Below are 13187 nucleotides of genomic sequence, written 5' to 3'. Positions count from 1 at the left end.
GAAGAGTCTTGTCTTATGCTGTCGAGTCATCTCCGACCCATCGTGACGCCACGGACACATCTCTCCCAGAACGCCCCATTTCCATCTGCGATCGATCTGGTAGTGGATCCCGAGAGTTTTCTTGGTAAAAATATGGAAGTGGATTACCACTGCCTCCTTCGGCCCAGTAAGGTTGAGTCTTCACCCTAGACTCTCTCCCATGCCGCTGCTGCCCAGCCCGGGTGAGTTTTGACTTGTAGCAGATGGCCTTCCACTCGCTAGCCACTGGCCAAGCTAGGAATGGAGTGGATATGCCTCTGCCTGACTTTCCCTCCCATAGCCGAGACTGGTAGAGTACTGGAAACTCTCCAGGTGCGACCTTGAGAGGGAGGTTGGAAGAGTACAATGTAACAATATAACAGACACATTCCATGCCCAGATGAGCTTACAAGCTAGAGGGGGAGACAGAAATTAATATAAATAAATTGAAATTACAAATATGGGCATAAGTACTATGGAACTAGGGGCTTCTGGTGCTCACTGGGTCACGTTCATTGGTTCAGCTTCTCTGACACCACACGGAGTTGCGCCACCCCTTCATTCATCCATTCATTCAATTGTATTTATTGAGTATGTACTATGTGAAGAGCATTGTACTAAGCGCTTGGGAGAGTACAATACAACAATCAACAGATACATTCCCTGCCCGCAGTAAGCTTACAGTCTAGGGCGTGAGGCGACAGACATTAATATAAATGAAATAAATTATAGATTTGTACTTAAGTGCTGTGGGGATGGGGAGGGGGAGAACAAAAAGAGCAAATCAGGGTGACGCAGAAGAGAGTGGGAGAAGAGGAAAGGGGGGCTTAGTCTGGGAAGGCCTCTTGGAGGAGATGTTTTTGGTTTGGGCGGTTACTGAGGGCTGAGGAAGGGGCCTTGGCCTATCCCCAGGCCCCAGCGAAGGAGACTGACCCTCCAAGAGGCACCAGGTGCTCATGCAGTAGGACGGCATGAGATCTCGTCTTCCTCAGGGCCTTCAATCTGAGGCCGAGCAGGGGAGAGTGACTAATGGGGAAACACAAACTGGGGCCTGATGCTGTGGGCATCGGATTCTTACCCAGTGCATCTGAATCAGTTGATCAGTGGTGTTTACTGAGTGCTTACCGTCCGTGTGCAGAGCACTGTACTAAGCACTTGGGAGAGTACAGTATAACGATAGACACCGTCCCTGCCCCCAACGAGCCAGTGCATCTCAGTCAATCGATGGTATTTATTGAGCGCTTACTGTATGAAGCGCACAGTACTGATTGGGAGAGCAGAATCGAGTAAGTAAATATGATCCCTGCTCTCAAAGAGCTTTAGGCTCTAGTGGGGGATTCAGACATTAAAATCAATTATAGTTAGGGGAAGTAACGGAGTATAAGGATATGGATATCAATCCTATGGGGGTGGGATGAGTACCAAAGTGCGTAGCAGGTATGAACCCGAGTGCATCGATGATGCGGTAGGAATGGAAAATGTCGGGGGGAGGGGGGAGATGAGTGGTTGGTCAGGGAAGGCTTCCTGGAGGAGATGTGATTTTAATAGGGCTTCGAAGGTAGGGAGAGTGGTGGTCTGTTGGATGATAATAATAATAATAGTCTTATTTATTAAGTCCTTACTGTATACCAAGTAGTAAATCCCGGGGTAGATACAGATAATCAGGTTAGACACACTTCCTGCCTCTCTTTGAGCTCCCGAACAAAGAAGGAAAGAGAACAGGTATTTAATCCTCATTTCACAAATGAGGAAACGGAGACCCGAGTTAATTGACTTGCCCAAAGTCACACAGCAGGCAGGTGGCAAGCATGATTAGAACCCAGGTATTCTGACTCCCAGTTCCAGGCAGGAGGAAAGAGGCGACCAACGGGTCAATGGCAAAAGAGCAGTGTGCCTACCAGATAAAGCATGGGCCTGGGAGCCAGAGGACCTGGTTCTAATCTCGGCTCCACCACTCGCCTTCTGTATGACCGTGGGCAAGTCACTCAGCTGCCCTGTGCCTCAGTTGCCCCAACTGCAAAATGGGGACCCGATACCCGTTCTCCCTCCTACTTAGACTGGGAGCCCCTTGCGGGACAGGGACCGTGTCTGACCTGCTTAACTTGTATCTACCCCAGCGCTTGGAACAGCGCTTGACACAGTGCTTAACAAACACCATTAAAAAAAAAGACAAGATCAAAAAAAGAGTAGGTTGGTGTTAGAGAAGCGGGAGCAAAGCGCGCATGTTGACTTGAAGTGGGAGAGGAGCAAAAATAGGTAATGAGGAGAGAGCTAATTGAATGCTTCTAGTCCGAATCATCGAATGCCTTAAATCTCGGCTCGTCTGTTCCTCCGGCCTCAAATTTCCCTGCGGGAGAGATGTTGCAGCCTGTGACGCTGCCCTGGCTCAGCTGGAGGTTGTGTTGAGGGCAGTGTGGTTTGCTGATCTGGGAATTCAGGATGTTTGGGATCCATCCCTGGCTCTGCCCCCTAATTTGCCATGTGCGATGGGGGAAAATAGCTTCTCTTTCCTCTCTTGTCTAATGGGGATCTCCGCTAGCTTGCTAATGTGCTTGGAGATCCTCGCGAAGGAGTGGATTTAGACTCTGAGCCCCACGTGGGACCAGGACTGTGTCCAACCTGATTAGCTTGTATGTATCCCAGTGCTTAGTACAGTACCCGGAACATAATAAACACTTGACAAATCCAGTGAAAAATAAGAAGCTAAGGAAACACAATGTGTGATGTCCCGGCCATTGGCCCAGGCTTGGGGTGGTCCCCTTCCTGGAGGGTGGTCTGCACCAGCAGGGGTCTTGGGGGGGGGGTCACATCCTATAATCTCTCATTGCCCTCGGCCTCCAGGGCCCCCTAGCCAAGAGGCTACGAGAACTCGCTCCCGCCTAGAGCCAAGGTCTTTGGAATCCAGCCCAAGGTGTGGCTCTGGCCAGCGGTGGGACCTTCAGGAATCTGACCGCACCAAGGGTCAGGGCTGGTCGGACCCCAAATGACCACTCGGCTTCTCCGGGAGATCGGTCGGACGGGTCTCGAGGGAGGCAGCGTCTCTTGTAGCCCCTTCGGAGAAACTACGCCGGAAAGCAGCATGACCTATTGGAAAAAAACTCGGGACCGGGAGTCAGAGACTCTGGGTTCCAATCCCGGCTCGGCCACCTGACTGGGTGAGCTTGGGCAGGTCAGTTAACTTCTCTGTGCCTCAGTTCCTTCATCTGCAAAATGGGGATTCAATACCCGTTCTCCCTCCTACTACTCTGGGAGCCCATGTGGGACCCGATTATCCTGTATCTACCTCAGTGCTCAGCATAGAGTAAGTGCTGTCTTCTCCCTTCCAGACTGTGAGCCCGTTGTGGGCAGGGATTGTCTCTCTTCATTGCTGAATTGTACTCTCCAAGCGCTCAGTACAGGGCTCGGCACACAGCGCTCAATAAATACGATTGAATGAATGAAATACCACAATAATAATTATTAATGACTAGTAGTAATACTAATGATAAAGTCCCCATTCCCAGTATACGTTCACCTTCTGGGAGTCAGACAGCCTCAAGGCAGAAGAAGGATTCACTCATCCGGGGATTCGAACCCTCTCCCCGTTTCCTCCTTCACGACCCACCTCCGGCCCCAGAGGAAGGAAAGGCTGAGAGCAGCTAATGCTGGCTGGGGGTGCCCCAGTCCTCCCAAGCATCCATCCATCCTTCCTTCCTTATGCCACCAGCATTTGCCCACACATCAGTGGTCCCACTTGCCCTCGGTGCCTTCTTCCCCTGAGATGCCCGCACCTGCCCCTCCTGGCCCGCTGGAAGCTGGCGGAACCCGGAGGAGGGGTGCGTACCCTGCCAACAGCACTGTGCATTCCCCACCTGCGGCAGACACCTGCTTCAGTGCCGCCACGAGAAAGCAAGATAATAAAGGGATGGCGGAGGGAGGGATCCAGGAGGCAGAAGCTGGGAGGTGTGTAGGGGAGGGGGATTGGGAGAGGGGCACCCTTATCTGGCTTGGGAGGGGACAGGGAGAAGTAGGAGTCAGAAAAACAGGGGAGGCATCTCGCTACGGCTGAAGTGATACTCAGGGGCCACCCTTCCGTTTTCCACTGCTCCAGTCCCCTGCTTCTAGGGTTCTACAGAGAGAATTCTAAATAATAATAATCATGGCATTTGCTAAGCGCTTACCATTTGCCAAGCACTGTGCTAGATTCAATACAATCTGACGGAGCACAGTCCCTGTCCCTCTTGGGACTCACAGTCTAAGCAGGAGGGGGGACAGGTATTGAATTCCCATTTTACAGAGAAGGAACCCGAAGCACGGAGACGTTATGTGTCTTGCTCAGGGTCGCACAGCGGACGAGGGGCGGAGCCAGGATGAGAACCCAGGTTCTCTGTCTCCCAGGCCTGTGCTCTTTCCACTAGGCCACACTGCTCCCATCCCACCCAAAGTTTCTGGATCTGTTAACTCAGGAGCAGCATAGTCTGGGCCATTTGTTTGTGTTCTTTTGTTTATTTTATAGTACTTGTTAGCGCTTTCGGTGTGTTAAACACCATTCTAAGTGCTGGGGTAGGTACCGGTCAATTAGGTCGGACAGTCCCCGTCTCACATGGGGCTCACAGTCTTAAGTAGGAGGGTATCGAATCCCCATTTTGCAGTTGGGGCAACGGAGGCACAGAGCAGTTGAGTGACTCGCCCAAGGTCACACAGCAGGCAAGTGGTGGAGTTGGGATTAGAACCCAGGTCCTCTGACTCCCAGGCCCGTGCTCTTTCCACTAGACCACGCCGCTTCTCCGGGCCACGCTGCTTCCGGAGAGTCCCGTTCCGGTGTGAGGCGGGGTGCGCTAGCCCTGGACGAGATCACGAGACCACCAGCATCACTTGGTGTGACCTTGGGCTAGTCACCGTCTCTCTCTGTTGTGAGGATGAATCGGCCACTGTGCCCGCCACGCGCTCGGAGTTCCTCGGAGAACAGGTGCTATGGAAACTAAGGGATGATTATCAGGCTGCGCTAGCAGTCGCTGAGCTCAGCTGCCTCGGAGTTGCCATCTGCGCCTGGGACGGGGGCCTCGGGGCTCCCTGCTTCCTCTGACCTTCCAGCCTCGGTCACAGGGGTCGAGACTTTCCCCGTCAGGAAGTACCCACTCTCCCTCCCCCTCCTCTCTGTCCTTGTCAACCCGCTTTCTCGTGGTGGCACAGAAGCAGGTGTCTGCCACAGGCGAGGGCTCCACGGTGCTGCTGGCCCGAGGCACGCGCCCCCCTCCACGCACCCAGCAGGCCGGGAGATGCTCCGAGGGGGCGGACCGGGGCAGTCGCGGGCATCCCGGGGGCACCGGGGACCAAGGGTAAGTGGGACCGCTGATGTCTGGGCAAACGGCAGTGTTATATAGGGAGTCCGAATCGATCGATGAGTGAAATTCATTGAGTGCCTACAGGGTGTAGAGCAGAAGCAGCACGGGCCTGGGAATCACGGGTTCGAATCCCTTCTCCACCACATGTCTGCTGTGTGACCTTCGGCAAGTCACTTCTCTGGGCCTCGGTTATCTCATCTGTAAAACGGGGATTAAGAGTGTGAGCCCTGTGTGGGGACTGTGTCCGACCTGATTAATTTACGACTTCCCCAGTACTTAGAACAGTGCTTGGCACACAGTAGGTGCTTAACAAGTACCGCGAGTATTATTGTGTTACTAAGTACTTGGAGGAGTACAACGCAACAGAGTCGGTAGACACGATCCCTGTCCACGAAGAGCTTAAAGCTTAGATGGAGAGACAAAGGTTGAAATAAATGAGGGAAATTAACCTCAGTGCTGGGGGGTTGAGGGTGAGGTGAATACGAAGCGCTTAGTACCGTGCTCTGCACACAGTAAGTGCTCAATTCGTTCAATAGTATTTGTTGAGCGCTTACTATGTGCAGAGCACTGTACTAAGCACTTAATAAATACGATTGAATGCATGAATGAGTGCTTAAAGTGTACAGAGCCAAGCGCACAGAAGGGAGAGGGAGAAGGGGTAAGGAAGGCTTAGTCGGGGAAGGCCTCTTGGAGGAGATGTGATTTTAATAAGGCTTTGAAGGTGGGGAGAGTGGTGGTCTGTTGCGTATAATGATAATAATGTTGGTATTTGTTAAGTGCTTACTATGTGCAGAGCACTGTTCTAAGCGCCGGGGTAGATACAGGGTAATCAGTTTGTCCCACGTGAGGCTCACGGTTAATCCCCCTTTTACAGATGAGATAACCGAGGCCCAGAGAAGTGAAGTGACTCGCCCGCAGTCACACAGCTGCCAAGGGGCAGAGCCGGGATTCAAACCCATGACCTCTGACTCCCAAGCCCGGGCTCTTTCCACTGAGCCACGCTGCGTATGAAGGAGGTTGGGAGTTCCAGGCCGGGGGGACGATGTGGGTGAGGGGGGTCGGCGGCGAGATAGACAAGCTCGAGGTCCAGTGAGTAGGTTGGCATTAGAGGAGGGAAGAGCGTAGGCTGGTTGTAGGAGGAAATCGGCGAGGTAAGGGGTGTTTGGCGGGATCGGGGCACCCCCTGCTGGCATCATCTGCTGCCAGCCTCTCCTCCGGACCCGGAGGGAGGTGGGTCACGAAGGAGGGCGCCAGGAGAGGATTCTGATCAACCCCCCCCCCCGTGAGGGAAACCTTCTTCTCCCCTGAGGCCGTTCTGGCTCCCAGAAACTGAGTGCACGCTGGGAGTGGGGACTTTCCGGTGTACTTTCCCTGGAGAAGCTACGAGAGACTTTGCCTTCCTCAAGACTCAACCTACTGTAGGTAACTGGCATCTCCCAGAAGCATCTAGTGGTCTTCGGGTACCCAGGTTCCGAGGGGCCGGACGTGGCCACCTCCAGGAACCGAGACGCGTCGGCCCCATCCGGAGGAGGCGGTCCTGGGGTTCTCACCGGACCGGTTGGACATTGAGGCCTGACCTTTGACCTCCCCCGAGCCTGGGTGTGGACATTGGGTGCTGACCTTTGACCTCGCCTGAGCCCGGGCGTGGGGGGAAGAAGTGGGATGAGCTGGCCGGCTTGGGTGGCACGGGGCAGAGCCCGCAGTGGGCCGGGGACTCCAGCGGTACGGCTGCCGCCCTTCCCTTTGGCTCCGAGCTGACCGATGAGCCGGTGCTGGGAAGGATTGGGCGGGAGGGGGCGGGAGGAGAGAGCGCTATTAATCATTATTAATCAATTGTGCCTTTTTGCATTTGATCTGCAGGGGTGCTGGCGGATTCGGTGGCTGGTCTCCACAGACCATAATCGAGGTCTACTGGGGATGGGAATACGGAGCGTAACTACGCCCCTCTGGATTTCGGTGATTTCCACTGGGGCTGGAATTTGACAGGTCTTACCCCTTCTTAGACTGTAAGCCCTTTGTGGGCAGGGAACGTGCCTGCTAACCCTGTTGTACTGTACCCTCCCAAGCACTTAGTACAGTGCTCTGCGTGAGGCGAGTGCTCGATAAAATCCTCCGATCGACCGATCGTTCGATCGATCGATTCCTGCCTTAGCTATCTCCCGGGGCTCCTCTTCAACCCACCGGAAGGCCCTCTCGTTTAAGCCTCGGCAGGAACCGACTGGGTCTGTTCTGCTTCTTTCGGCCGGCCCTTTCCTGGGGCGCCTTCGCTGCCGGGCCCTGGGGACCCCCAAAAGCGAGAGAGGAAAGGTCACAAGGGAAAGGCCGGCAGCCTCCCCCAGCCCCTACCCCCACGGGGCCTGGCTCTGTTGAGGAGCAGGGGTGTCCCAGCCCGGAAGGCCGGCCCAGGGTCAGGCCGTGTAAAAGAGGCCAAAGTTTTTGGCAGCGGCGGAGGCCGGGGTGGCTGGTAGTCGGTCTTTTCCGGAGCCGGGAATAAACACGGAGAGCCCAGAGCTGGGGAAGGGGGTGGGGATGGGGACGGGGCCCCGGGAGGGGGAGAAGAGGAGGGTGGTGGAGGGGAAGGAGATGCAGTGAGCCTGTGGAAGGGAGAGATTTCCCCCAGGCCGTGGGGAGGAGAGGTGAGGGTCCCCCGGGAGACCATTCTGCAGGAAGCTCTCTCCCTCTCGGCCTGAAAGTGGCCAAGTTTAGCCTGTCGTGACGTTACTCATCTTCCAGGGATAACACTCTCTCTCTCTCTCTCTTTCTCTCCCTCCCTTTCCCCCCTCCCCCTGGCATCTCCGCCTGTGCATCTCTCTTTCTCTCTCCCTCTCCATCAGCTTCCCCTAACTACCAGCAGCAGCAGCAGCAGCAGCAGCAGCAGGAGCATCGGGAGAAGCGGGTCCACCAGCTTTCCCCCCCTGGGTTGGCACATCCCCCCCTTCCCACTCCCTCCTCTCTCTCGGAGGGGATCCCCCACCCTCCTTCCCCTCTCTCCTTTACCTCCCCCCCCCCCCCCACCCAAGGCAGCCCACGCCCCCTCCACTCCCTCCAGCAGCAGCCAAGCACAGACAGGCAGGAGGAGGAGGAGGAGGAGGAAGAGGAGGAGGAGGAGGAGATGTGCCTGAACCTTGGTGGGGAAGAATCCACAGGGCTGTGAGCCGTCCAGACAGAAGCAGAGAGAGGACCGTGAGAGCTGTCTCCCTCTCCTCTTCCTCTCCTTCTCTGTCTCTCTGTCTGTCTCTCTGTCTCTGTGTCTCCTGGTCCCCACCCCCTGGCTCTTTGACTCTGGGGTCTCCCCCCACCCCCCTGGCTACCCTCGGACCGCCCCTCTCCACGCTCCAGCGCTGACCCTGTCCACCGGCCGGGAAGGAGGTGGAGGAGGAGGAGGAGGAGGAGGAGGTGGAGGAGGAGGAGGAGGAGGAGGAGGAGGAGGAGGAGGAGGAGGCGCCCAGCCACCAGGAGAGAACATGTCGGAAGTGCTGCCTTATAACGAGGAGAAGCTGGGGCCCTATGGGGACGGGGGAGACGTGGGTCAGATTTTCACCTGCCGCCTCCAGGACACCAACAACTTCTTTGGGGCGGCGCAGAACAAGAGGCCGCCCAAGCTGGGGCAGATCGGCCGGAGCAAGAGGGGTGAGTGACCCCCTTTCCCATCCCCCCATCTCCTCCTCCCCATCCCCCCAGCTCCCCCATTCCCGTCCCCATCTCCCCATCTCCCATCTCCTCAGCCCCCCCATTCCCGTCCCCATCTCCCCATCCCCCCATTCCCGTCCCCATCTCCCCATCCCCCCATCCCCATCCCCATCCCCCCATCTCCCCCCCTCCATCCTCCCATTCCCCTCCCCATCTCCCCCTCCACATCCCCATCCCCATCTCCCCATCTCCCCCTCCCCATCCCCCATTCCCATCCTCATCTCCCCATCTCTCCATCTCCCCATCCCCATCTCCCCATCCCCCATTCCCATCTCCCCATCCCCCATCTCCATCTCCCCCCATCTCCCCCTCTCCCCATCTCTCCATCTCCCCTCCCCATCTCCCCCTCCCTATCCCCCCATCCCCCCTTCCCCATCCCCGAGGACCGACCTGGGGCTTTGAAGGGGCGACCCCCGGGCCGGGAGGCGGAGGGCAAGGTGGGGAGGGGGCATTCATTCATTCCATGGTATGTATTGAGCGCTCCCAGTGTGCAGAGCACTGGTCCAAGTGCGTCCAGCGATCTCCCCCCGGGAGGCTCGGCCGGGTCCGGTCACCCCCTCCCCCCCAAACTTTTCCCTTTTTTTTTGCTTTTTTTTTGGCGCAGTGTGGCCGAGGTCTCTTAGCTCTGGATCCCGGGAGGCTGCGGAGAGGGGGCGTCCCCGGGGGGAGAATCCCACCCCATTGCAGATGTGCGGGGGTGGGGGTGGGCGTCCCACAACTGGGCTGAGATTCTGGCCTCCTCTTCCTTCCTTCTGTCTGGTTTTCGGGCCAGATTTCCACTGGGGTGACCCCCTTTCCCCCCCAGGATATGGAGGGGAGAAGGACAGGGGCAGCTGAGAATCTGGCCTCCTCTTCCCTCCTTTTGTCTGGTTTTTTGGCCAGATTTCCCCTGGGGTGACCCCCTTTTCCCCCAGGATATGGAGGGGAGAAGGACAGGGGCAGCTGAGAATCTGGCCTCCTCTTCCCTTCTTTTGTCTTGTTTTTTGGCCAAATTTCCACTGGGGTGACCCCCTTCTCCCCCAGGATATGGAGGGGTGAAGGACAGGGGCAGCTGAGAATGTGGCCTCCTCTTCTCTCCTTCTGTCTTATTTTTGGCCAAATTTTCCCCAGGGTGACCCCCCTCTCCCCCTGGGGTTGGAGGGGAGAAGGAGGATGGATGCAGGAGGACAGACCCGCGTACAAACAGAGACAGAGAGATCCACAAAGGCCACTGATTTTTTTCTTCTCCTAGGGAGATGAGAGATTCCCACTTGCCCCAGGCCTCTCCCAGTGCTCCCCCAGCCCAACCAAACCGGGGCCAGTGGGAGAAATCCCTGCTGCGACTGCTTTCTTACTCCCAGCTCCGCAGGGACCCCCCTGGCCGCGTTATACGGGAGCAAAACTGACACATCAGATACAGCTGTTTGCTTTGCTTCCTTTCCCCAGCACACCCCTCTCTGTTGAACCTTTTATGAACATAACTAAGCTCTTGGTGGGGGTGCTGCTCTTTCTGTTGCTGCCCCTGATGCCTATTATTATTATTATTATGATCTCTCTGCTCTTTTCTTTTCCCGGGTTGGGGGATTTTGCAAGGTTCCAGGGGGTTGGAGCCAGTTTCCTGGATAGTAGACTCAGAAAGGGGCGAGAGGCAGCTTGCTGAGCATGGAAGGGGAGAAGATTTCCCCTTTCAGCGATGCACAAAAACCAACCAAACCAAACCAAACCAAAAGAAAATCCTCAAAAAGAAAATCCTGCCCCGGATGGGAGGGGTGTTGTGTTGAGCCGCAGGGAGCAGACAAGGTTACTCTGTATTTATCATTTTGTTTTTCTGCTTTACAGTTGTTATTGAAGATGATAGAATTGATGACGTGCTGAAAAATATGACAGACAAGTCACCTCCTGGTGTTTAAATCCCCCAAAGACACTGAGATGAGGGAGAAAAAATAATAATGATTACAACGTAACACGTTATTGGCAAAAAAAAAAAGCACTTTGAAATCTTCATTACTAGCCTGCGATTCACAATGCAACCAACAACCTGTATCTTTTATCAGGCTTGGAGACAGAAGAGGTGTGAGAAGGATAGCAAGGAAACATGGCTGTAGGGACCTCTGCAAAAAAAAAAAAGAAAGAAAAAAAGGAATAATATATATATATATATACATAATGAAATAAAAAAGTATCAGTTGCAGCTATTTGTCTAAATTAATATCCATTTCTTTTTATATACAGTGAATATTGCACAATTCTAGATCTGGATTTCAAACCACTCAAATAATGCAGCAGCAACTACACGGTGTTTTGAGACTTTGGCATTCTTTGCTAATCTGGCTGTTCCAAATAAGCACCTTGTTTACATGATTTAATCTTGCAAAAATGATTCCGTGCACTTGGATGTGAAATGCTGTCCGTTTAATTTTTTTATGTTGATATCTTTGGATGTAAAAAAAAAAGACTTATATATATAGATATTCTATTTCATTTTAGGCACATTTTAAGGTATTGATGGAATGTGTGAACCACAAAACTTTTATAAGGAATGACACATAGGAAGAATTATTGTTTTATTTTTAAATGAATTGTAAAGCTTGTATTTCTTTGTTGCTGCAAGCAACCTGCTCAAGTTAATGCAAATGGACACATTTTATATGTTAAAAATAAGCTCAGCTTTTTCTAATTCCCATGCAGTCTGTTGTGTGAGCAACCCTGTTTTTTCCCGATATTGTGGCAGTTTATTCTCTTTAATAGACTGTAAAAAATGTAATCACAAGAGTGCCAAATATCTTGAAATGCCAAAAGGCAGTTTGGTTTCTTTTTTTTTTTTGTGCTCTCCGAGTCCATGTAAAGTAATGCTTTTGGTCTCTTTTCTGTTATTTATAGGGCTCTCTCTTAAGGCAGAACAGCTGCTTATTTTGCATGATATGTGCAAAAATGCCTCTTGCGTGAGGAAATCTTTTACCGTTTTTGTTTGCAACTTTGGATGACAGACCTCAAGAGGTTTTTTTTTCTCTTCTTTTCTTAATTCGATATTGTGTATGTTGCACCTTTAACCACTATACAGGGCTATTTCTGCAATGTACAATAAAAAAACGATCCATTCCTGTGTCTAACCTCTTTTTTCTTGTCTTGCTTCTGAACCTGCAGCTTGCATGCCGGTTGGTTGAAACACAATGAGGATACATATGGCTTTCTGTCTGAGGAAAGCTGTTAGGTGGTCACTGCCGGCAGATCCCAGAAAGGAAAGGAAAAATGATGGAGCCACACAGCTTTATTCAGGGTCTCCCTGCAGGGTGGTTGCTGGAAGTACTCGGATTCAGATTATTTAACTGATTTGGGATCTCCCACTCCTTGGGATTTCAGCCTTCGGCAGTGGGTGAGGAGGAAAAGATGGGACTTCCGTGATTATGATTACATATATACATATATATATATATTTTTTTCCTTTGTGTGTGTCCCTGCAATATCTGCTTCTGCTTGTGCCAGCTTCCTCTCAGCTGAGAGCTGCAATCCTAGCCATTGTGTCCCCAAAACACCTCCCCAGAGCCAGGTCCCCGAGGTGCTAGTTTCCCTGAAAGCAATGCCGAAAAGGGTGAGAATTTCCCCATCCCTAAGAAAGTTCCCGCTGGATTTATCTTCTTTCTCTCTCTCCCTCCTCGCCTCCAACGCCTACCCGAAGGAGCCCACTCCGGCCATCTCGGTTTCCCTGAGAGGGGGAGGACAGGAGAGGTTCGAGCTCCTACCCTGAAATGTTTTCCTAGGTTATTGGGAACCTGGTGGATCTGCTGTTACGTGGAGCCTTTAATGTGTTTGTTGTAAAACTGTCAGGCTGGAGAGTCACAACACACCGCTCACAATGACAGGAGCGCCGAATGTGACTCAGCCATCAGGTGTGACAGGCTGCGGAGGAGGAGAGTTTAAGGGGTGGCAGGGGGAGGAGGGGGCTCTGGCATCCTCACCCGGTTCGCCCGCCAAGGACGATAGCAGTGGGCCCCAGCTGCTGAAAGGATAATCCCAGCGGGGATCTTCATAATCGTATCAGTCCACGATGATGATCGTGAAACGGGAAGGGCCCTCCGACGGGGTGATTTTAGAACCCATTTGGTCTTAGTGCTGACTTTCGCTCTCCCTCTCCAGTCTGCCTCTTTCCCCTCTGTCCCCATGTCCTTTCCTGAGCGA

At 53.4% G+C, this 13187-nt stretch overlaps 1 protein-coding gene, 1 long non-coding RNA gene and 1 other non-coding gene across 3 annotated transcripts; 2 read left to right on the top strand and 1 right to left on the bottom strand.

Annotated features, from left to right (window-relative positions):
• Window positions 1-231: 231 nt before the first annotated feature.
• On the bottom strand, window positions 232-369 carry LOC114812308. Its single transcript, XR_003759964.1, has one exon. It is a non-coding gene; the product is annotated as a small nucleolar RNA SNORA7 (small nucleolar RNA).
• Window positions 370-6424: 6055 nt separating this feature from the next.
• Window positions 6425-8323, top strand: LOC120638387. The gene is made up of 3 exons (XR_005660033.1): window positions 6425-6764; window positions 7203-7298; window positions 8177-8323. It is a non-coding gene; the product is annotated as an uncharacterized LOC120638387 (long non-coding RNA).
• Window positions 8324-8410: 87 nt separating this feature from the next.
• Window positions 8411-12121, top strand: CAMK2N1 (calcium/calmodulin dependent protein kinase II inhibitor 1). The gene is made up of 2 exons (XM_029066764.2): window positions 8411-8972; window positions 10851-12121. Exons 1-2 carry the CDS (start codon window positions 8807-8809, stop codon window positions 10919-10921), a joined length of 237 nt encoding a protein of 78 aa, XP_028922597.1. The 5' UTR covers window positions 8411-8806; the 3' UTR covers window positions 10922-12121.
• The last annotated feature ends 1066 nt before the right edge of the window (window positions 12122-13187 follow it).

The sequence above is a fragment of the Ornithorhynchus anatinus genome, chromosome 5, assembly GCF_004115215.2.
Source record: "Ornithorhynchus anatinus isolate Pmale09 chromosome 5, mOrnAna1.pri.v4, whole genome shotgun sequence".
NCBI classification, from domain to species: Eukaryota; Metazoa; Chordata; class Mammalia; order Monotremata; family Ornithorhynchidae; genus Ornithorhynchus; species Ornithorhynchus anatinus.
This window is presented reverse-complemented; position numbering and strand designations above follow the sequence as displayed.

Excerpts from the sequence above, each read along its gene's own strand:
- CAMK2N1 (XM_029066764.2), top strand. The coding sequence starts at position 8,807 with ATGTCGGAAGTGCTGCCTTATAACGAGGAGAAGCTGGGGCCCTATGGG. Across the intron at positions 8,973-10,850 it reads GATCGGCCGGAGCAAGAGGG|TTGTTATTGAAGATGATAGA; the intron begins GTGAGTGACCCC and ends TCTGCTTTACAG.